Here is a 22,053-nt window from a genome sequence, read left to right on the forward strand (position 1 = left end):
GTCTCCAACGGATCCAGACTCCATGAATTTTTCAATTAATCTCTTCACAGTTGACGAAGTTAAAATTTTCGAACTGCAGCCGCCAAGCTTTCACTATTTTTGAAATATTCTTTAATAATGAAGACACGTCGTTCTATCGTGTAACGCTCCATTTTTAATAACCCTATACTGTTAGCTGTCAAATGGCTTTTTTTTCAGGGTTGCCAACACTTCACTGCACAAATGGCGGCAAATTCAAATCTTGCGTTAATTTTGGGACACCCTTTACCTAAAATGGTTTTGAAAAATGAGTTTTTTTAGTGAGTGAGTTAGTTTTTAGTCACAATTCTAACCCTGGAATTTTGTGGTTACATTTTAAAAGTACTAGTTTTTAATTTGTTTACAAGTGTATTACAAAAATAAAAATTACTTTTAAATCGTTCTTTTTGTAATCATGAATGGTTGAAGGTTTATCTAAAACTAAGACATGAATTAAGAAACCTCTAAAAGTGAGAACATTTTTCATAAAAAAAAAAATTGTTTAGAAAATCTAACAATCAATTATTTTCTTTAGTTTTGTAATATTTTTTGATATTACGTTATAATTGTTGGAAAAAAAATTAATACTCTTCTCTAAAACAAAAAATAAACCACGAAATAATTAAAAAGTTGGTAAAATTGCTGTGCAAAACATTTGCAACTTAGACCTCAAATATAAATTTCAAACTATTTTTCTACTTCAAGTCAAGGAAATGTTAATATTTAATTGCGTACCCTTTATTTTTATAACTGCTTTATTCCTGCTGGTCATCGAAGCTATAAAGCTATTAATAACCGTATAGGTCACTTTTGTGCTTAAAAATGTTGCTCCCAATTCTTCTCTTCACAATTTTCCACATATTCTATTGAGTCTAGGTCTGGAGATTGGGCTGGCCATGGTAAGACCTCCAACCTTTTTTCTGTAATCCACTTTGTGGCCAACTTCGACTTGTGTTTGGGATCATTGTGGTGTTGGAACGTCTGAAAAAAGATGTCTACATAGTCTTGAGACTTTATTTTGCCCTACTCATTTCGAATTTGCCCGATTCCTTGGCCAGAGAAGCAGCCCAAGACCAAAATTCAACCATTTGCATGTTTGACCATCCCCTTAGAGTATTTTTGATTTATACTCTCACCTCTTGGCCTCCTGACATGTTGTTTTCCACCCGATCCGTGCATATTGAACTTTGATTCATCAGAAAACAAAAGCGTTTCCCATTTTTGGGACTCTAATTGAGATGAGGTTTTGCAAAAGCCAAATTTCTCTATCTGAAAACCACGCAATCCGGCCGTGGGTCAATCTTTGCTCGCCATTTTTAAAACATAATCTGTTTTTTTTTTTTCAATTTAAAAATAATTAAAATAAAAACTCTTTATCGATCAAAGTCCCGGCAAAAATTAACTTAACAAATCAAGCTATACGTATAAAGTTACCAACCTCAAAATAAATCAAATTAACCGATATAAAAATGAGACTTAAAGAAAAATAGCCGCTAGTTGCAAATGTGTTGCACAGCTGAAATCATTATTATTTGTGTAAAAGCTATAAAGCAGACATCACCGCCATCCAGGAAATGGGATGGACTGGGCAAAAAGATGAAAAAGTGCGATATTTACTTTGGTAATTGCTTCCGCGAAAACCAACAGCGCTTATTTGGATGCGGCTTTGTCATTGCAGCCAGACTTAGGCAAGAAGTCTTGAGCTATAGGTGCATCAACGAGCGCCTCATGACCATACGCATCGAAGCTAAATTCAGCAACAATAGCCTGATATGCGCGCAGGCACCTACAGAAGAGAAAGATGACAAGACCAAAGATATGTTCTTCGAGCTCTTAGACAAAACATATAAGCAGTGTCATAGCTACGATATTTAATTGTCCTAGGCGATTTTAATGCCAAGCTAGGAAGGGAAGACATCTTTGGTGGAAGAATCGGGAAGAACAGCCTGCACGACAACACTTCCGACATCGGATTCAGGATCATAGATTTTGCTGCGGGGCGAAACGTCATGGTAGCCAGTACGCGTTTTCCACACCTCAACATCCACAAAGGAACTTGGAGTTCTCCAGATCAATCTACCGTCAACCAGATTGACCATATTGCGATCGACGCCAGACACGCTTATAGCATCATGGATGCACAAACTTTCCGAGGAGCTAACATCGACTCGGACCACTACCTCGTTGTAGCCAAGGTACCACTTCGAATTTTTCAGACCCAAGGCAAAACAGGGAGGTGCTGGGAGAAGGCACAACGTCGAACGGCTACAATCGCCAGAGATCGCCAAATACTTTTCCGACCGAGTTACAAGTAACCTCTCTCGAAGTTCTCTGCCGCCAACACAATGTATCGAAAACCAGTGGCAAAATTTCCAAGATGCACTCAGAGAAGCCGCCTCTGATGTGCTGGGATTCAAGCAGCCATCCACAAGGAACCCCTGGTTTGATGAGGAATGTCGGCTGGCAAATGCAGCCAAACAACAGGCACGCAAAGAGGAGCTGCATAAAAGGACGAGAGCTGCTTATGAGCTCTATGAGCATAAGAGGCGAGAGGAACGCCGACTTCTCAGAAGGAAAAAGAGAGGGCATGAAAAGCGTGCGGTCGAAGATGTTGAGAGGTATAAAAGCAGGAATGAGGTTCGAAAGTTTTATGAACAAGTGAAACGAAATTCACAGGTACATAAACCTAGAACCGAAGGCTGTAAAGACGAAAGTGGAAACATCATAGTGGAACCGCAGTCAATGCTGAGAATATGGATGGACCACTTCTGCAGACTGTATAACGGCGACGACGAACCGAATTCCGCTGTCAGGCAGGATGATCCATTCAACAAAATCGACGAAAGCCAACAATCCCGTCGTCCCGACTAAGACGAAGTAAAGATTGCCATATCTAAGCTGAAGTCTAATAAAGCTGCTGGAGCGGATGGAGATAACTTGGTTAGGAGCATGCACCAACTTATCTGAAAGATATGGTCTGAAGAAAGCATGCCTGATGAATGGAACCTCAGTATTGTTTGCCCGATCCTGAAAAAGGAGGCCCTCTAAACTGCACCAACTATAGAGGAATCAGTCTACTTAACATCGCCTATAAAATCTTCTATCTCGTAATATGTGAACGTCTAAAGCCCATCGTCAAAAACCTGATAGGTCCTTATCAGTGTGGTTTTAGACCAGGAAAGTCCACAGTTGGTCAAATATTCACATTACGGCAGATCCTGGAAAAAAACCCAAGAACACCAAATCGACACCCACCATCTTTTCATCGATTTCAAGGCCGCATATGACAGCATCTACAGGGACGAGCTATATAGAGCCATGTCTAGTTTTGGCATCCCTGCCAAACTGCGCTGTCATGTGATTTTTTTAACATCGTGCTTGAAAGAATAGTGCAGAGCTCACACGTCAACACTAGAGGCACTATCTTTCAAAAGTCTGTCCAATTACTGGCATATGCTGATGACATTGATATAATCGGAAGAACTCAGCGTGATGTCAATGGGGCTTTTGTGAGTATTGAGGCAGAGGCGGCAAAAATGGGTTTAACGGTAAATGAGGGCAAAACAAAGTACATGCTGTCGTCAAGAAAGGACATTCACCACCGACGTTTTGGTCAAAACGTCACCATCGACAGACGTAACTTTGAGGTAGTCAAGGACTTCGTCTACCTAGGCTCCGCTGTAAACGCTGAAAACAACACCAGCGCTGAGATCAAACGCAGAATAACTCTTGCTAACCGCTGTTTCTTTGGACTAAGAAAGCAATTGAGTGGTAATGTCCTCTCTCGAGGGACCAAAGTGTTGCTATATAATACTCTTATCATCCTAGTCCTGCTATAAGGTGCAGAAGCATGGACCATGACAAAAGCGGATGAAAGCACCTTGCGTCGCTTCGAGAGAAAAGTTCTATGTGTGATCTACGGTCCCGTATGCATCGAAGGGGAGTGGAGTCCAACGACTAAGATGGCTAGGTCACGTAGAGCGCATGGAAACCAATGCTCCGGCCCGGAAAGTCTTCGAATCAGCACCCACAGGACAGCGCAGTAGAGGAAGACCGCGGATCAGATGGCGCGTACAAGTGTAAGGTGACCTCACCCAACTTGGAGCGCGAAACTGGAGACATCTAGCTAGGACTGTAGCGGCACCTTAAGTAAGTAAGTAAGTATTACACGAAGTGAGATATCCTCAAAAAGGATTATATATGTTTTTTTCTAATTTTTTTAAAACAATATCTGAAAAAGCGTAAGCTAAAAAGTTACAATGGAATTAGATTTGAATTAAGTCTATCAAAATCCAAAGAAGTATTAGAATTTTACCGCCAGCAACAAAACCTAGTCCACCAGTGTAATTAGCTTAGTGTTTTTTTCTAAATAAAACCATTCTGCTATTCGTATTATTAAATCGATTTAAAGTGTAGAAAAGAAATGCTCACTGGGCAACGAGTCTTAAGCTATTGGCATTCTAATCAATATTGAGAATAGTCAAAACTGTCCATAGCCCCGAGCTTCAGAAAGATTTGTTAACATTGTTCAAATTTTAAGAGTGTAGGTAAGATTGCAGATTATTTACAAACCAAACTACTGTAGCTTGAGATGATGGTAAAGAGCATCCTAATGATGCTTAAAATAGCTCAAGACTTTATAACTTTTCATCGATTCCATGAATATGCACAATTCGGTTGTAAGACCGAATAATTACTGTTAATTGCCTCACCACCTACATTTGAATAAACATTTTAAAAAGTTTATATTTCGAAAAAATAAAAATATAATTGTTTCAATTTCTGAACCTACTTTTTGTTATAAAACTTAATTCGAAGAGATTAAGTTCAATCATGCGAATAATTTTTGCGGCATAAGTTTGCCCTTCGAGTTCCCAATAGACTCGCTATGCAATTAAGAAATAAATTTCAAAACTAGGACACAGAATTGTGTGTTATTATTTTGTACAAATCGATTGAATCCAATCAATTATTATCTCCATACGGTTCGGACTCCAGCTTGACACAAGCCAGCTAAGCATTTATTTGTTTAAATTCATCACGAATCAATTACTAACAACTTTTAAATAAAACGACTTTATTTTTAATGAGCTCATCTTTACCCTTTAAGCATCTGGTTGTGCTTAAAAGTAAGACAATGAAGTGACACATCAACTTTAACACAAAACTTAAGTTCAATGTTCTTCTTATAACAAGTTTATTCTTTGGTTTTCGGTGTTGTTAGTAAAAATGATATAGTTTAGAGAAGCAGAATGTAGATTTTCGAGATACATAGTTTGTGGTCAACTCTGATAACCAACCACCACCCTCCGCGTCTGCTTCGACAGTTCAAACAAATTAAATTACCACAGAGTTCGTTCGTCATCAGCACATACAACAAAAATGTTAAAATATGTTTGCCTTTCACAAATTTGTTTGAACAAATTCAAAGGAACCATGAATTAAATTGGATAACTTAGAATTAATATTTACACATTTTATCCTTTCAAGTTTCATTAATAATTATCAATTAATATTGAAGTAAGATTTCATAAAAGGGCAAAGAAAAATCCTGCATATTTTTCCCACTTTGTATTCGTAGTTATTTTGCACTTTTCCATTGGGGGGCTTCTTTGGTTTCACTTTTCTTTAGTTTATCGAAATAATTTGTATGCAAAATTTGTCTTGATTTGTATTTGAATTAATTTAATTATTTAAAACTTACCTCAGATGGGGACATTGACGACATTTTTCGAGACAAAAATTTTAAAAAAGTTTCACGTAATTTTTTTTGTATATTTAATTTGACTTCTTTTCTTTTTTTTGGACAACAGACACAAGAATTTGTGATGACAGCTGTTTTGACGTTTGTTTGTTTTGTATCATTGGGCGGTGTTCAGAGAGTTTTATATGAATATTAAATGACAGCGGGCATTGAAATGGATATGGGTTTGTTTGATTAGGCAATCTAAGGAGAATATAGGTGCGTTCATTTGTTGGGAAGTTATGCTCTGATTTTCGTATCTGATTTCGATTTTTAATGAATCGATAGTTTGCGTATTGTGAGACAGATGACTAAATATGTTTTTATGGGAGCAAGGAAATATTTGTCTGTTAACATTTTTAACACTGTGTTGTGGATGCCTGGTCAGGAACCGCAGCCTCAATTCTTAATAAGAAAATAAAAGAAGAACCAACCAAATAAATTTCGTTCTTACCCAAATGTTGTTGTTTTGTAAGTGTAATACCGTTACCGAGTGATGCAGCTGTCACTTGCCTCATTGTTGGTCTCCATGGAAATTCTCCATACATAAGTGGAGAGAAATTCCATGGGAAAGCAATGAGTGCGTTCCGGAGGAGATTTGGGTTTTGTGTATTGTCGTTTAAGTTGGTTGAATTGCTAAGTTGCGTGTGAATGAAACTTTGTTTTATGTCCGTGTTTAGTTTTCATGACTGACGTTTATACATGTCATTGCTGTGGTTAGGTGATTTATAATTATATGTTTTGTTGTTACTTCGTTATTATGTGTATGAATTTTTGTAGTCTGTTTTACATGTCTCCCCATTTCGACAATGGAACGCACCCTTGGTTCTTGGGACACTGATACCTTCCTGGTCTCCCACTATTTGAGTGTGATAATGTTGGTTGAGGTATACACTGCGTGGATCGGATGATATGTTCCTGTTAGAGCTACAGTACATCATTCGAATACTTTTTTTTTGCCTGTATTGGTTTGATGGTAATTTCATCTCACCGTCACCTTCATTTGGCCGGTTACCACATAGTAGGGTAGAGGTGTATAAAGAATTTGAATTCAAATTGAAAAAAAAATAATAGAAATAAGAAAACGTTAAGAAAATAGGATTTCGGGATTTCAACGTTGTGTTTAAAATAAAAAGGAAAACATTTTAAATTAATTCTTTATAGAAAAAAAAGAGTGACTGCTAAAATTAAATAAACAAAATTAAAGTGAAGATTCAGTGCTGGACAGAATCCAAAAAGCTAAAAAACGAACTAATAAACAGGAAAAGATGGTGAGTGTCTTAAAATGTTTAAAGTCTAGAAAGTTATTTACTACTTCTATTTTTTTGTATGCCAGTTTAATTTTCGACGGCCTAAATAAAAATTGAATTGGAAGAAAATTTAAAATTTGAAAGAGAAAAATAAATTAAAGATTAAAAGAATGAAAATTTTGAAAAGAATTTAAATAAAAGTTAAAAAAATTATAAAGCGTTCGAAGTGGAAGAGAAAACGTTCACCCATATTACCTATAAATCTTATCGATTCTTGTACCTACTTACCGTCGTGTAAATTTGTGTTTGTGACTGTCCTATATTTAAGTTTTTTTTTGCAAGTTGTAATTTAATAAGTTAATTAATTCTCTTTAGGGGTAGGGATCTAGGACTCCGTCGATTGCGTTTAGGTTAATAAAAATATATTTCGCCCAAGCGAAACGATGAAAGAGTAATTTTCTTTTCAGGGGTGCCAGGGATAGCGTGGGCGTGAAACTGAGATGACCTAAAACCGAACATCGACCAACAATATTGGGGGCATCCAATACTGGCCGCGGGTACCTAAAGGTAGGGTGGGTAATGGCCTCACTGCACTAACATCTGCAGTGCCCTGTCGTGCCTATAGTCCGTCCGTGTAGATTTAATTCCTTTTCCTCATTTCTTGGTCTGATATATGTTTTTGTCTGCAGGCGTGGTTGAGTTTCGGAGGCAAGATTCCCCCCGTCCAACGAGATGACGCCGTGCACCACAAGCAGGCCGCGTCCCCCAGAGCTCAACAATCCCACCTAACCTGTTCCAAATCTTCTTATCTCTTTTTCCTATCTCATCCTTATCCTACCCTTCCACTTCACCAACTTCCAAACCTCCTCTTGCCTCGCAACAATTGTTCTTTTTGAAGTGAAATACAGTATACAATTTTGAATCTTATTATTAGCCTTCCTTAAGCCGTCAACCCAAGATCGAAAGATAAAGCTCCAAGCCGATTTGGCTCGCCTGATTTTGAACTTTCTGAATATTTGAATTATTATCTTTTTAATGTTAACTGCCCTGCAGTATCTCAAAAATGTTGTCCCATAATTTAAGACTCTTTACCTTTATGTACTTGTTTTTCAAAATACAATAACTCATTTGCAACTAAGTAAATGACCTAGCACATGAGAGCGAACAACGAATGGACGAACGAACGTGATTTTACACATTTCAAAAAGTCAATTTTGAACAAAAACACATTTAAATTATAAGAAACCAATTGATACTTATGTTGGGATTATAAAATTTTAAAACAAGACAATTTTGTAAAAACAGTTTGGTAGTAACGAATTGCAGTGTGGTTGCTACGAACTGTCAAACTCTATTCGCGTTTCACATACCATTCACACTGAAGCGAATAAATTGTTCGCGCTCAACTTAACGTCAAAACTATAAAACTCTTGTTTTGTTTGTGGAAAAGAGTTATTTTAAATTGACAATTCATCGCTGTATGCGAATAGATATAAAGCTCATGTAAAAGAAAAGTCCAAATCTGCGAACATCCACAGTTCGCAGTTCGTAGCTCATGTGCAAGTTTTCTTAGTTGCCTGGAGTCATAATTCAGACAATTTTCAACCGATCGATATGACATTTTAAATATAGAAGTACGTCTAAGAAAGCCCAAATATTAAAAATTAAATTAAATTGGGTGGCGCAACAGTCCGCTGTGAACCAGGGCCTAGTGACTTAAAACTCTCAACCATTCCTGTGTGCGAGTACTGTTGTCAGGAATGGAAGGGGCCTACAATTTTAGGCCGAATCCGAACGGCTACTTTGAGAAAGCACTTTTTAATGACAAGAATTACTCTTGGAGGATTTGTCAATTCCTCGCAAGAGGCAGTACCCGCGAAAATTATTTTTTTTTAAATTAAGGTGGCACAAGCAGAGATTGAACCCAAGACCCCTTGCATGACAGTCCAACGCACTAACCATCATGCCACAGGTACTACAGCCCAATATTTAACAAAGACAAATTTCAGTTCACACCTGTAAAAAACAAACAATTTGCAGGTTCAGGCAACATACTGTTTATTCATTTCCAGTCAACTTCATTTGCAATCAACAGCACATTTTGACCAAGACAACTGGTAAGTTTTTCAAGTGTCATCAATTTCAAATTAAGAACTTAACTTCCCAAACCTCTACTTTAAGTTCGTAGTACAAGAACTACCAAATACATTATTGTATATTAAACACTCCTCAGTCAAGCAGTACTTCACGATTTGTACTTTGTATTGTAAATAAATTACTCATTTCTCTTCTAAACTGACAAGGAACCCTTTTATAGAAAACATTAAATGAATTTTTTTCAGAAAATAAATAAATCACAGTTGAATTTAAAAAAACATGATCTACTCTTACTATCATTTTGACTTGACTTGATAGTAGGGAGATTTTTCGTGGCTAACTTTCCATTCGACTTTCCAATAAAGTTGTCATAATTGGATGACCATTCTTTCTCAGCTGTCCAATCAGATGCTATAAACTTGCCTTACTTTCTAGTCCCTTATGTAGTTTGAATCTACCCAATGACATAAATGTTCAATGATTGCTGTAACCAACCTGTCACAATAAAGAAAACCACTGATATCCATAACTCACTTATTTAGTTTCCACTTGTGAGACAGACATTGTTCATTAAACAATTTTTGTTGAGAAAAATTGATGATGATAAAACGTCAAATAACTTTACATTGACTTTTTTTAACACTTACATATTTACTTAAAAAGTTCTATTTATGCACAAAACTTTAATAATAAATATTCTTTTTAATTATAAAAGTTTATGAAATTATTCTTGAATTTTGTATTGTTACAAGTTTCTTGGTTTGAAGCAAAGCCAAACTCCATTGCGGCTCGTTGTCAAAAATGTTGTTGGAGAAATTTCCAATGGGTTAGCACATTTAGCGGATGTTTGAACTCTATATTTCATCAGCATTGTAACTAAACCTGCTTTGCTTTGAGCGAGTCCAAAACGCATACCTAATTAAGGAACAGTTTTTAAATGATAAAACGTTAAATACAACTTTTGTTAAATATTCTAAACCTGGGCACATTCGAGGTCCTTCTCCAAAGCCTAAAAATGCACAATTGGCTCTTTGACGTTTGTTTTCTTCAGAAAAACGATCCGGATTAAATTTGTGTGGTTCAGGAAACACAACTGGATCACTAGAATTTTTGAAACAAAATTACATACAATTATTACCTTAACAATTATGAATTAAGAACTTAACTGATGAACTGCTTGAACAGGAACAACAAACACGGTTCCCTCTTCAATTAAGACCTTTTCTCGAAGTTTAACTCCTGGAAATTGAGCTGGTAACTCGAATGGCTTCGTACAGTGCTTTAGTAAGGCCAGCATAGGAGGGTGAAGGCGAAGAGTTTCTATGTTAAAGAAAGTAAGGGACGGATTTGAAGTGATTTTTGACATTTTCTTATGTGTGAAATGTCAAAATTGACATTAAATTGCATCGGCAGCCTCTGCCTCGAATTTAGTTTGTCTGCCATTTATAGTTCTTACCATATAATGCAGCCTCCAGGTAAGTCATTTCTAAAACGGCCTCGTAGCAAAGTTTTCCTTCATATTTGCTCATAACCTCATCTATTTCTTCATGAACTTTTTTCTGGATATGAGGATTTACAGCAAACTGCAATGAAGAAATTAGAATAGTTTATATTGTGTCATAGTTTGGATTTGACGTTTTTCACCTCATATAGTGCAAACGACATAAGTGCTGCCGATGTCTCAAAACCTTCAATCAAGAGTGTACTACAGTGTCCAACAATGGTGAATTCATCAACCGATTCGCCTGCCTTCTCTTTTGCATCAATCAACCATTGAAGAAAGTCACCATTGCTACTGTCATTTGCTTTTCTTCTTTGTGATATTACTTTTCCAATAATTGTAAAGAGCCATTGTTGAACTTTTGTTGGAATGTATCTTTATAAAAAAAATTAACTTTAAGACTAAGTTTCTTTATGAATTGACGTGACAATTTTTACCTATAGTTGATAAGATCTCCAAGTTTGGGTAAAAATAATAAAGCTGTCGTTTGAACCAAACTCAATGAATTTGGCATAAATAATTCTTTTACTAATTTGGTGAAATCTGAAGTCCGACTTGTAAATGACTGTCCATCTAAGCCATAAGCTGCAGAAGCAACGACATCTAGAGTGTATTTTGCACAAAGCTTAAAAGGAGACAATTTTCTATAAATATTTTCAAATTTGGAATGAAAAACTTCGTACATCTTTGGCTTCAAATGGCATATCTCCAATAAAGTTAGTTATAAATAAATCCAACTTCTTACAGGTTGTTGCAATGTGAGGAAATGACAGCTTAACCTTAAAAAATAACATTTTAACTGTCACTTAAAATAAAATAAATTTATCAACTAACCTTATTTGGTGTAAACATTGGAACAAGTTCACTTCTCATAACTCTCCACTTATCACCTTTTGCCACAAACGGATTACAAAATATCAAATCCTCCCTTTTGTCACTGACATAGAGGACATTATCGGTAAAATTAGGAAAGTTTTTAACCATAACTTCTTTGATCATTTCAGTATCACGTAACAAAATTGCTGGTTCATTCATAACTCGATACATTCCAATGTATGATGCCTTCGGATAGGATCTAAGATAAAAAGATTTACGGAAAATTGGAGGAAATTTCGAAAAGCTTACAAACAGTCCAACTTTGAGAAGAAAATAAAGATAAGATTCATGATTTTTATAAATGAGTTTTTGACACTTGAAACGTCAAATTTAAACTTCCAATATATTGTCCTTATGGATACACACAGGTAAATTCTGTCAGTCACAGGTACAAATCTTCAAGATTTATGTGAAAACTATGAAATTAAAAAAAATAGGTCTGTTCCTGTACTCTGAATATTCATTATTTGATGTCACTTCTGTGGTTTTTAGTTCAAAGGAGTTTTTTGACGTTCTTTTAGGAAATGTTTTAATTTCTGTTCTAAAATTTAGGATAACATCTATCTGTTTCCTCTTTTAGCCACGAGATTGAGTTGGCGCTCTAAATTTAAAAAAAACTATTCAGTTTTTAGCTCTGTTCGTTTAGTTTAATCTGTCAATTTTAATGATTAAATGAGTTTCAACGTTCTAATTTGAGGAAAAAGTGTATTATCTTCTTGAACTTCTAAAGGTTTAAAATACAAAATAATAGTTCTCGTATTAAAAAAGATATCATTTTAAGTATTGATTTCAAGTCTTGGAAGTCCAGGTAACTAAGCGAGTTGTTTTATGTTTATAAGGTTAAAACTGGTAACGAACAACTTTAAATTTTGCACTTCAAAAGATATTTTTCACTCACTTATAAATATCCTCATAAACAAGTCCATATTGCCTTTTTCCAATTAAATATTTAAACATATTTCCAAATATTGGTATCCCAATTGGTCCTTTTATTCCTTGACGTGACCAATAAGTAGAATTCCATATCGAGTGGAACAAAATGAGGAATATTGTTCCCAAAATCATTAAAAATCCGATCATCGTTAGCACTTTGAATTTAACCGATTTCCACAAAACTTTATTTACAACTGACAGTTTCTCAAAACATCATGCAATAAATTACAACCTGAAATCTACGCTAAAGTAGGTGGTTTTAGTTGCTTCATGCAGGTAATGTGTTTTTAATAAAAATAAAAATGTGCAAGTGATCAAGTTTGAGAACAATTAGGTATACCTTAGCCACTTACAGACTTTATGTTATGATTGATGGGAATTGGATAATTGGACATTGTGATCTTGAACCTGACTCATATTATGCATTTGCGTGACGCTATTAATTTGTAAAAACTAAGTATTTTTCGTGAAATAACGTTTCAGGGTTTAGCTTATATTAGATAGTGATCGTTATGTGATCTTCATTCTCCAGATCGAAGCTCTCGCAAGGAAAATTAGAAAAGTCTTCTCTTAAAGCTTTATAATCAATTTCAAGTTTTATTCAATATTAAAAAATAATCTCAATTTGCATTAACTACTTTTTCTTCATGCATTTTATAATTTACTCATATTGCTCGATGACAGAACATCTCTGACAAGTTTGACAGCATGCAGAGCTGTGCCTGGTGCTGTTGTCACCCCATATCCACCATGACCGTAATTGTGTACTATCTTCATTGTCCGTCCAGCAGGAGTTTGTTTGAACTCCGACTCAACTCTAACTATTGATCGATGTGGACGAAGTCCAACAGCTTCTCTCACAATTTCAGCCTTTTTTAAGCTCGGTAACATTCCATAGCATCTTTCACGAATTGCAAGTGAATCGTATTTACACACTTCAGTATTGTAACTGTCAAACTGACGACATCCACCCAATGTGACTCCGTTAAAACTAGGAATGATATAGGTATCGTAATCACCATAAAACGCCATTTTTATCCATGGAGCACGAATTTTAAGAACTTGACCACGTATTGGAACTAATTGTTGATCTTGACAGAGTTCTTTGGCTCCCATTCCGGTGCAATTGACAAGAACGTCAAATTTTTCTTCAATGTCAAAGAATGATGTGACTTTTTGTTCTTTTATTTTTCCACCTGCTGCAAGGAATCTATGAGAATTTTCTCTTTAGCTTTGTTCATTTCAGATGAAATTAAGTTAAAAATGTTCATACTTTTTTGTTGCATATGGCAGATATTCACTAGTTGCTGTCAAAACAGTTGTGAAAAATGAACCATACTTCCATCCACCATGACATAATGTAAGTTCTTCTTCCGTTGCTTGGCGATAGACTGGGAGAAGCTTTTCAATAAAGTGATTCTGAAAAAAAGGAATATAATACACAATAAACAAATAGTTTGGATCAAATAAGATTGACAGCTTGACATAATGAAATTGTTCGTTAAATTACATTCTTTTGGGGTGATTAATTTTAACACCGAACTCTTTCAATAGTTAAAGGAAGTAAGGTAGAAATTTATACAAAATAAAACGTCACAACGTGTTATTTAAAAAGAGTTAAATGCAAACATCGTCTTAAGCACTATTCACATGAGCACGTCCAACGACCAACGAATGAACGAATATTCGTTGATTTTGACATTTCTTTCACATGTGAGTTTTTAATTCGTCGCGAATGAAGATTGACTTTGACAATTATTTTGTTTTGAAAACAAACGATTGAGAAAATGCGGTCGAAGCTTTATTTGTTTAAAAAAAAACGTTTATTGGAGGAAACAAAAAAAAAAAAAGATTTCATGTGCATCCATTTAATGCAAATCGAAAAATTGAAGAAGAAAAGAAGAGTTCTTTACATATTTTAGGATGTCGAAGGAAACATTTGACTACATTTTCAGCTTGGTAAAGAACAACTGGTTTCAAAACTTACTAGCTTTAGAAACGACATTTTTTGCGCCATCCATATCTTTTCAATCTCATCCATACTTTTTCAAGGCGTCACACCCGAACACCATTTTTTAGGTTAAGAATTATTATTTTATTCGTTGCGAGTGTGGATAATGTGGAACGCGAATAAAGTTTGACAGTTCGTATCAACTACAATTATTTCGCGACGAATAAATTTGTTTTCTTAAATTTATTAATATATGATATTGAAAAATAAAAGTATGCATTCAAAATAAAAATATATTACTATCGTTATGTTAAGAATTTATGTGGAAATATGTCTTGGAACGTATATAAACACACATTTTGTTTGTAATTCATTCGTCGTTCGTTGGATCGTTGGAAGAATGCACTTGACTGCAAATGAAGTCCATATCGTTGTCTGAATCTGCCTATTGAAAGTTCAAACTTCTTAAATTTCAAATGTATTTTTGACGTTTAAAATGATAAAGTGTCATGATCTTCAAATACGATTCTTTACTTCACCAACCTTTACTTTCAATTTTAGGAATATTACTAATTCCTTTAACAGTTTGACATAAAACATTACATTTTTTGGCAGCTGGCCAATCAGATACTAGAAGTCCCTTATGTCCTCTGGATCTGCCCATTGTTATTGGAGTTTAATATCATTTGACGTTTTATTTACATTTCATCTTCTATTTGGAAAATAAACTGTCATTTATTTGAGTTTAAAAGGCCAAGAGCCTGTCTGTTTTTTTGACAGTTGATCATGTACTAAGAAATACAAATATTGATGCGTTGATGTACTTCCAATACTCGAATTTGTTTTGCCAAAGATTCGTTATTTTACTATTAAAGTTGGCTTATCTCTCAAAGTTAAACCTCACCGATATTATAATCAGTCACTAATCATATATTTAAGTGTTATCAGCTGTCATGTTATCAAAATATTAAAAATATTTGAGATGCAATTCGATCATAAACAACTTACTCGAACAATTGATGGACTTGTTGTCGAAAAAATATATCCAGACAATTGACAGACACCAGCAAGTGGTGCATCAGATGTTTTACGTATGTCATCCCAGTAGTTAAATGCATCTGTAATCCATTTTCTTAAAAATAAAAACACTCAAATTAAGTACTAATTAAATAGTTTCATAATAAATACACACTGTGTTATGTCGATTGATGGCCCCATGAAACTTGTGCCAGGTCTGAAGATTCCCGCTGCTACATAGCTTGTTGTATCTTCATTAAAACGATCAGCAATTATTGACACTTGAGCATTGGGGAATTCTTTTTGCAGCTCAATGGCTGTTGTCAAACCAATAACTCCACAACCCAAAACTCCTAGATTCATTATTATTTTATTGGGTTTGTTGTTGTCTATGATTGAGATCAAAAATTTTAAAAACAAAGTGATCTTCTTTGAAGTAGAAACGGTACTGTTTTCAGTTGACGTTTAGAATACCATGTGTGATGAAGAGTTTTCTTTGATGCATGAAGACTGAGAGTCAACAAAAGAGCTTTTCCTTAGACTCTCAAAAGCTTTGTTATCATTATATTTATAGAAATACATTGGAGGAAGAATAATTTAAGACAATATGAATATTATGTCATGTACTGTAGTGAGACCTTAAAAGTATTGCAAATGGTATTAAATGTCAACTGACTTGTCGTTTTTGGCATTTGGAAATCAAACTGATTTTATCAACAAGACATGAATCTCTATAAGCAAATTTATTATTACAAAATATTTAAAATTTGATGTCAATTTTAACACCAACTGACGTTTGTTAGAATATATAAATGTTCTCTTACAATTCGGAGAAATTTGTGTTTGACTTATGTTGTTTTGGTGAAATGAGAGACAAATTTGAAGGACTATGAAAATGACTTTTAAAACGTCAGACAAGCATCCGTTTTATTTACCTTAACTTATAGTCAAAAAATGAAAAAAAAATATGATTCTAGTTATAGATGCTTAAAACAAACAAACCCAAAAGTCTTAATGGTTATGGTTATTGGCAAGGGTTTAATATTTTTATAATCTCTCTTCTAGACAGCTTTATTAGCTTTATGCCTTTTATAAATCAGTCAGAAAATTAGTGGGTTGGTGGCAGGTGAAAAAAGCTTTTAAAATTTCTATTCGACACATATTCCGAGTTTTCATTCATAAAAGCCTCACAAAAGAAATCCCAAGTTCGAAGAACCCTGATAAGAAAATTCGAATTTATAGTCAAAACAAAATTTCGAAAAAGAAGTAAAAAAGCTCAACATAATTTGACACACAGAAAAGTTAACTTGTCATCTCTATATACCTCCATACATCAGACCACCATAAAACTTAACTATACAAACTTTGCAATACTCCGTTATAATTTTATGTAAATTGACGTAAAGTTATTCTTGTAGGCTTTGATAATTGGAGAGAGGGGGATAGAAAGAAAAAAAGGTTTATTGGAATATTGTACACTGATTAAAAACAACTGTTCATTAGGGGACATGCGTACAATCAATTCGCCCGCTACGACTATGCAATGGCCCCCATTTTTATACATTTTACGGCGAATATCACCTACTTTACCCAGCCACAACTTCTAACTGTACAATTCAGCAACATCGATTTTCAACGAAACGACGATAAGACTTGCGTGTGCTCGTGTATAGTGTCGTCGACAAAATAGAAAGAAAATTTCAACATTCAACTAAAAAAAAGAAACAGAACAAATAACTCCTGGAAAAAATTTCAAAAAAAAGCTAAACTTGTTCCCTTTCGAGTCCTTAGACAGTTTTAAAAAATCCTTACCCTAGTCAGGATATTCGTTCGTGTTAATAATCATCGTCGTCGACCAGAAAAAAAAATTGGAACAAACTCAGCTCAGTGTTGACACAAAAAGGATACACACTTAACTTTAGTATTATACAATATCTCCCTAAAATAGAATTAGTTCCTGTTCCTGGTTATTAAAACTTTGTTAACTTCGAAACTTACGGTAATAAAATATTTTAAATAGTATTATTTTTCGAATACAGTGTTTTTCAATATATAAATCTGATTAAAATAAAACTGATTTTTCAATATCTCGGAAACCATTGTGAAACGGAACTCAAGAATAAATTGAAGATAAACTTCGAAAAAAAGTAATTTAACGGAGGTGGAGAGAAAAAGAGCATCCTGCTGTTACAGGGTGGTTGCTATTTTTAGCTTTTTAATATCGATTAATACCTGCCTCTGCCTTCCTCTTTCTCTCTAGTTCTTAACTACGTGTTTTTTTTTTGTATTCTGATGTCTTTCTGTATATCTGTATCTTTGTGTTTGTGTGATGGTTAAGTGTTTGTGATGTCAAATTTATATTAAAAATCAAAAATTAAGTTTTCTTATTTTTCTGTCTGTTTAAATATATTTAAAAAAAAAAAAAAATATTTCCTATTTATCTAATAAATAAAAGTATTATTTTCCTTTTCTTCTTGGTGTTTTTAAATCGTTGTGAAAATCTGTCAAATATCTGTCAAAAATCTTATGATCGTCATCGTTGCGTTGTCCAGGGCACTTCTTAAAAAAGACACCCACATCATCTTCAACGGAATCAAAAGAAGAAACTTCAAACTCTGACCATTTCCAGCAGCTGTGGATTTGAAGTTAAGTTGAATTTGAAATTAAAGTTGAAGTTGCAGCTGACAGCCAAGGCCGACATTAAAATTAAAGAGGATACACAAGTTTTGCTGATTTGTTAAACGTAAGTTTTGTTGTTATTTTAGTTTTGCTTTTTTTGTAGCTCTGTTTGAGTTCATATGGTAGCAGAGAGAGGGAACCTATAGGGACTGTTCAGGACTGTTTTTTTTGTGTTCTCAAGAAATCCAGATGGTTTAGGGGATGAGTGAGGAAGTGGAGCACCAGCAGCTTTTTGTACGTTGTTTTTATTTTTCTATTAACAGATACTTGTTTTTTATTTCAACAAAAAGAAACAAAAATGTATGCTTACAACAGAAAATCAATATTTCTATGATGAGAATCTGAATATTGTTCCACTCTGGCTGTGGCAAATAAAAGTATCTATGTACAGTACATTGTACGTAGATACATTATGTATGTACATAGTTATAAAATATATCTCTATGGTGAGAGGAATACAAAGAAAAAAAAATTATAATGTGAGATAGGATACGAAGGATGATATTGGGGTTTGTGGAATGAATGTGGGTTTTTGGGTACAGTGGGTCAATTAAAAGGTCGGGAATGCTCTTCTCAGAAAACCAAGAAGATTTTATTCATTCCATACAAATTAATGTACATAATTTAAGAAGCAGCAAAAGAAAATTATTCGATTAAAACAAATGAGGTTTGTAGGTTTTTATGGCGTAATTTGCTGAATATTTTATTTTTGTTTTAATAATTTAATTATTATAGTTTTGAATATAAAAGCTTTGAATTTAATAATATTTGGAGTGTTGTACTCACAATTTTTAGATAAATAGAAATCATTCATTACCAACTTCTAAAATTTTTAACATTTTCAAGAGTTTAGGGAAAATTCCAACTTCTGCTTTTTGTTGCAGGAATTTGAACCTTTTACTAAATAAGTTTAAATAAAAGCTTGTTGCACTTTTTTTGATTTGTTTTTAAAGATAATTTGATTTACTTTTGGAACAGATGACATCTCAAAGCAATCATTTAATGTACACAATGCAATTGAAGATTGCATAAAATGGTTTAGTTAGGAAGAGTGAGACTAATAGTTATAGCATCTAAAATGGTCCATATGGATTTATGTCAAGTTGTTATTGATTCTACTGTTCTGATGAAATTACATTTTCTTCCTCTCTGTGTCATCGTTTCGTGAATCATTTTGAAGTTTAGAAGTGCTGTGAAGGCAATCAACTCATTAATCAAGATTTACTGTTGTCAATATTTTCCAAAATACCATAAACCGTTTTTTTTAAGTACAGACACTATGAATACGTCAATATTTTTTTCAATAACGAATTTGATATTCAATACTTTGCTATTTGAGTCCCTGTCCATTTGAAGCTGTCATTTTTTGACATTTGACAAGTGAAAACATTTTCAAGTTCACTTGAAAAACGTAAACATTTTACAATCATAATTCGCAATTTACAGATTTGTAAGTTTCCTAACCGTGTTTCTAAAAGAGGTGACGACAATTGGCCACTAAGATTTTGTGATCTTAAGGATTTATTGTTTGAGGCCACGTTGAAAATAGAATCAATGTGAATTCTTAAAAAATTCATGCGTTATCGAAGACAGAAAGACGCCAATTTTATGAAAAGGCTTTGATAACGTAACCGTAGCCTTGGCCAACCATTTGGCTTCCTCCTTACAATGAAATGAACATTCATTGATTCTTTTAAAAATTAAATTGGGAAAACTTAAATAATTTGTATTTTGTCACCCGTCATTTCAAAACATTTTGCAACTCAAAGGTATTGCAAAGGCCCGCCTTACAATTTTTTAAATGCTTTTCGTTTCTAAAGCTTTGTACGATTTTAAATAATACTTTGACAGTTTGTTGATTGATTCAAGGATGTGTTCACAGTGGGCAGGTTCAGCCAACTTAAAGGACTTCATTTGAGGTCAACTTAATTCTTTGAACGTATATTTTGACAAAGGCAATTAGATAGTTTTTCAAGCGTCATGAATTGCAAATTTAGAACTTTACTTCGTAAATCTATACTACTTTTTCAAATTGACGAGGAACCCTTTTATTGAAAACATTAAATGAATTTGTGCAGAAAATAAAAAAATCATAGAGTAATAAAGTCCAGCTTTCAGTTGAATGAAAAAAACATTATCAACTGTCATTTTGATAGAATCAGCCATGACTTGATAGTTAGGAAGATTTTTCTTGACTAACTTTCCAGTCAGTTTTCCATTAAAGTTGCCTTAATTGGAATGTAATTTTTTGGCAGCTGGCCAATCAGATACTAGAAACTTGCCTAACTTTCAAGTCCCTTATGTCTTCTGAACCTGCCCAGTGAAAGTTTTGTTTAGTCTTAATGGCCGCGTTTGATTTTAGACAGATAGGGTATCCGGTTATCGTTTTGTAAAGGAACAGCTGATCCACAAAAGGAACCAAAATATATCCAAAAGTTGTTTGTATATTACGTCGGTATCTGACAGAACAGCTGTTGAGTTTGATGGAACCTGAAAATCAATTTAAAATTTGTATGTTTTTTGGCAAGAATCTGGTGAATTAATAAAATTGTATATTGAGAATCATGTTTTACAACAAATGTCACCCAAATGATTGTTGTTAACAGCTGAGATTCGTTTGTATTGTTCGTCAGCTTTTTTATTGAAGGTACCCAACTCGTTCTATGAGATATCCTTAAATCCATCTCGAGAATGAACGCAGCCAATGATAATCAAATATTAAAAATCGGAGCAGAATTACAATTTTTAAAACACAGGACTTATGTATATTTCGCTTAATATCTAAGAAAACACTAGCTTAAATTTCTTTTTTATTTCTTTTTAACAAAAATAACTAAAGTAAGTAAAAATATCAAACATAAATTGTTGAGCTTTAAACTCGCCATCTTGTTATTCAGCGCGATCGAAATTAATTTTTAATCCGCATGGCAGCCATTTTGAGATTCACAATATTCGACATTTCACGGTCTTCAGCAACACTCTCAGAAACAGACACAATATTCTCTTCTGTACGCATTCGTGTGGTTAGTTTGATGTCCAATAAAGTAAACTGAGTGCGAAACTTGGTCACAATCGCATTAATTGTTTGCTCACTTGGTCGATTATGTAGACCATAAATCGGACGTAAAGCGCGAAACACATTTCAAACCGAACACTGATTTTGGTAATAAAATTCAATGATTTGCAAGCGTTGCTCGTTAGTAAGTCTATTCATGATGAAATGTCAAAGCATACTGAGCATCTTTCTCTTTGACACCATGTCTGAAATCCCGCGTTATCTGTCAAATACTAATGCATGAAAATCCTAACCTCAACAAAAATCACCCTTTATGTAGGTACATTAATTTTCTAACTCTAATGGCAGCGATTTTGATAAGCGCCATTTTTAATGTTATTGTTATTAGTCTTTGATAGCTGTACAAAATTTAAAATAAATTGCGTTTCAAAATAAAACAGTCCTAAGTAATAATTTCACTTAAATTTAATTTAATGCTATTGTTTTAGCTATCGACCACTATTTCGTAAATATCTTTTCTTGGCAGGAAGCTTAAAAGGTAAATCTGACAGCAAGGCAGTTGTTTGACAGCAGCGATAATACCTTATTGATAAGCATTATTTGACTTACTGTGTAAATTGACTTCAAAACAAAATAAATGAAACAATAATTATCGTGTGGGCGACATTTCTAAAAGTTGTGCGTAGGTAGGTTAAAAAAGGTATACCTTCTAATGTGGGGTTCAAAAAACCAATATATACCTCCACTTAACCTCCAGCAAAAAAAACGTGTATCGCTAGATTTCCCCATTTAATGGCTTTAGGTTTTTTTTGTTGTTGCTTTGTTTTCCTTTTTAGCGATAAAATTTCACTAGAAGCATTTTATGTTGGATTGGATTTTTGGTCTATTGTTACTTTTGTATTAGTCTTTCCTCTATAACTGCAAAAACTCAGTAGTGGATGAGGATTTCTAGGAGCCTGTCTCTTGGAAAAA

At 34.1% G+C, this 22,053-nt stretch overlaps 4 protein-coding genes across 6 annotated transcripts in view; 1 reads left to right on the forward strand and 3 right to left on the reverse strand.

Annotated features, from left to right (window-relative positions):
- Positions 1–5,877, reverse strand: part of LOC129949659 (ubiquitin-conjugating enzyme E2 W) — a 54,835-nt gene extending 48,958 nt beyond the window's left edge. The window contains exon 1 of the mRNA XM_056061247.1: positions 5,723–5,877. Within this exon, the coding sequence (XP_055917222.1) occupies positions 5,723–5,746 (24 nt within the window). The 5' untranslated portion in view covers positions 5,747–5,877. The remainder of the gene's footprint in view (positions 1–5,722) is intronic.
- A 3,894-nt stretch (positions 5,878–9,771) lies between these two features.
- On the reverse strand, positions 9,772–12,646 carry LOC129948783 (probable cytochrome P450 308a1). The gene is made up of 9 exons (XM_056059802.1): positions 12,384–12,646; positions 11,444–11,684; positions 11,293–11,388; positions 11,047–11,234; positions 10,753–10,984; positions 10,565–10,691; positions 10,275–10,428; positions 10,088–10,209; positions 9,772–10,023 (listed from the first exon to the last, which is right to left on the reverse strand). The coding sequence occupies exons 1-9, from the start codon at positions 12,563–12,565 to the stop codon at positions 9,854–9,856; spliced, it is 1,512 nt and encodes a 503-aa protein (XP_055915777.1). The 5' UTR covers positions 12,566–12,646; the 3' UTR covers positions 9,772–9,853.
- Positions 12,647–13,036: 390 nt separating this feature from the next.
- On the reverse strand, positions 13,037–15,848 carry LOC129948784 (D-aspartate oxidase). The gene is made up of 4 exons (XM_056059804.1): positions 15,562–15,848; positions 15,378–15,501; positions 13,692–13,837; positions 13,037–13,628 (listed from the first exon to the last, which is right to left on the reverse strand). Exons 1-4 carry the CDS (start codon positions 15,747–15,749, stop codon positions 13,073–13,075), a joined length of 1,014 nt encoding a protein of 337 aa, XP_055915779.1. The 5' UTR covers positions 15,750–15,848; the 3' UTR covers positions 13,037–13,072.
- A 1,132-nt stretch (positions 15,849–16,980) lies between these two features.
- The window catches only part of LOC129948785 (ras-related protein Rab-3), a 66,733-nt gene continuing 61,660 nt past the window's right edge, over positions 16,981–22,053 (forward strand). Inside the window, exons 1-2 of one of the 3 annotated variants that reach the window (XM_056059805.1) lie at positions 16,981–17,385; positions 17,939–18,129. The gene's annotated coding sequence lies outside the window, so the exon portion shown is untranslated. Of the gene's footprint in view, positions 17,386–17,425; positions 17,584–17,938; positions 18,130–22,053 lie in introns of those variants that run through there. The other 2 variants (XM_056059807.1, XM_056059806.1) reach the window with 2 other exon arrangements.

Source organism: Eupeodes corollae, chromosome 3 (genome assembly GCF_945859685.1).
Source record: "Eupeodes corollae chromosome 3, idEupCoro1.1, whole genome shotgun sequence".
Taxonomy (NCBI): domain Eukaryota; kingdom Metazoa; phylum Arthropoda; class Insecta; order Diptera; family Syrphidae; genus Eupeodes; species Eupeodes corollae.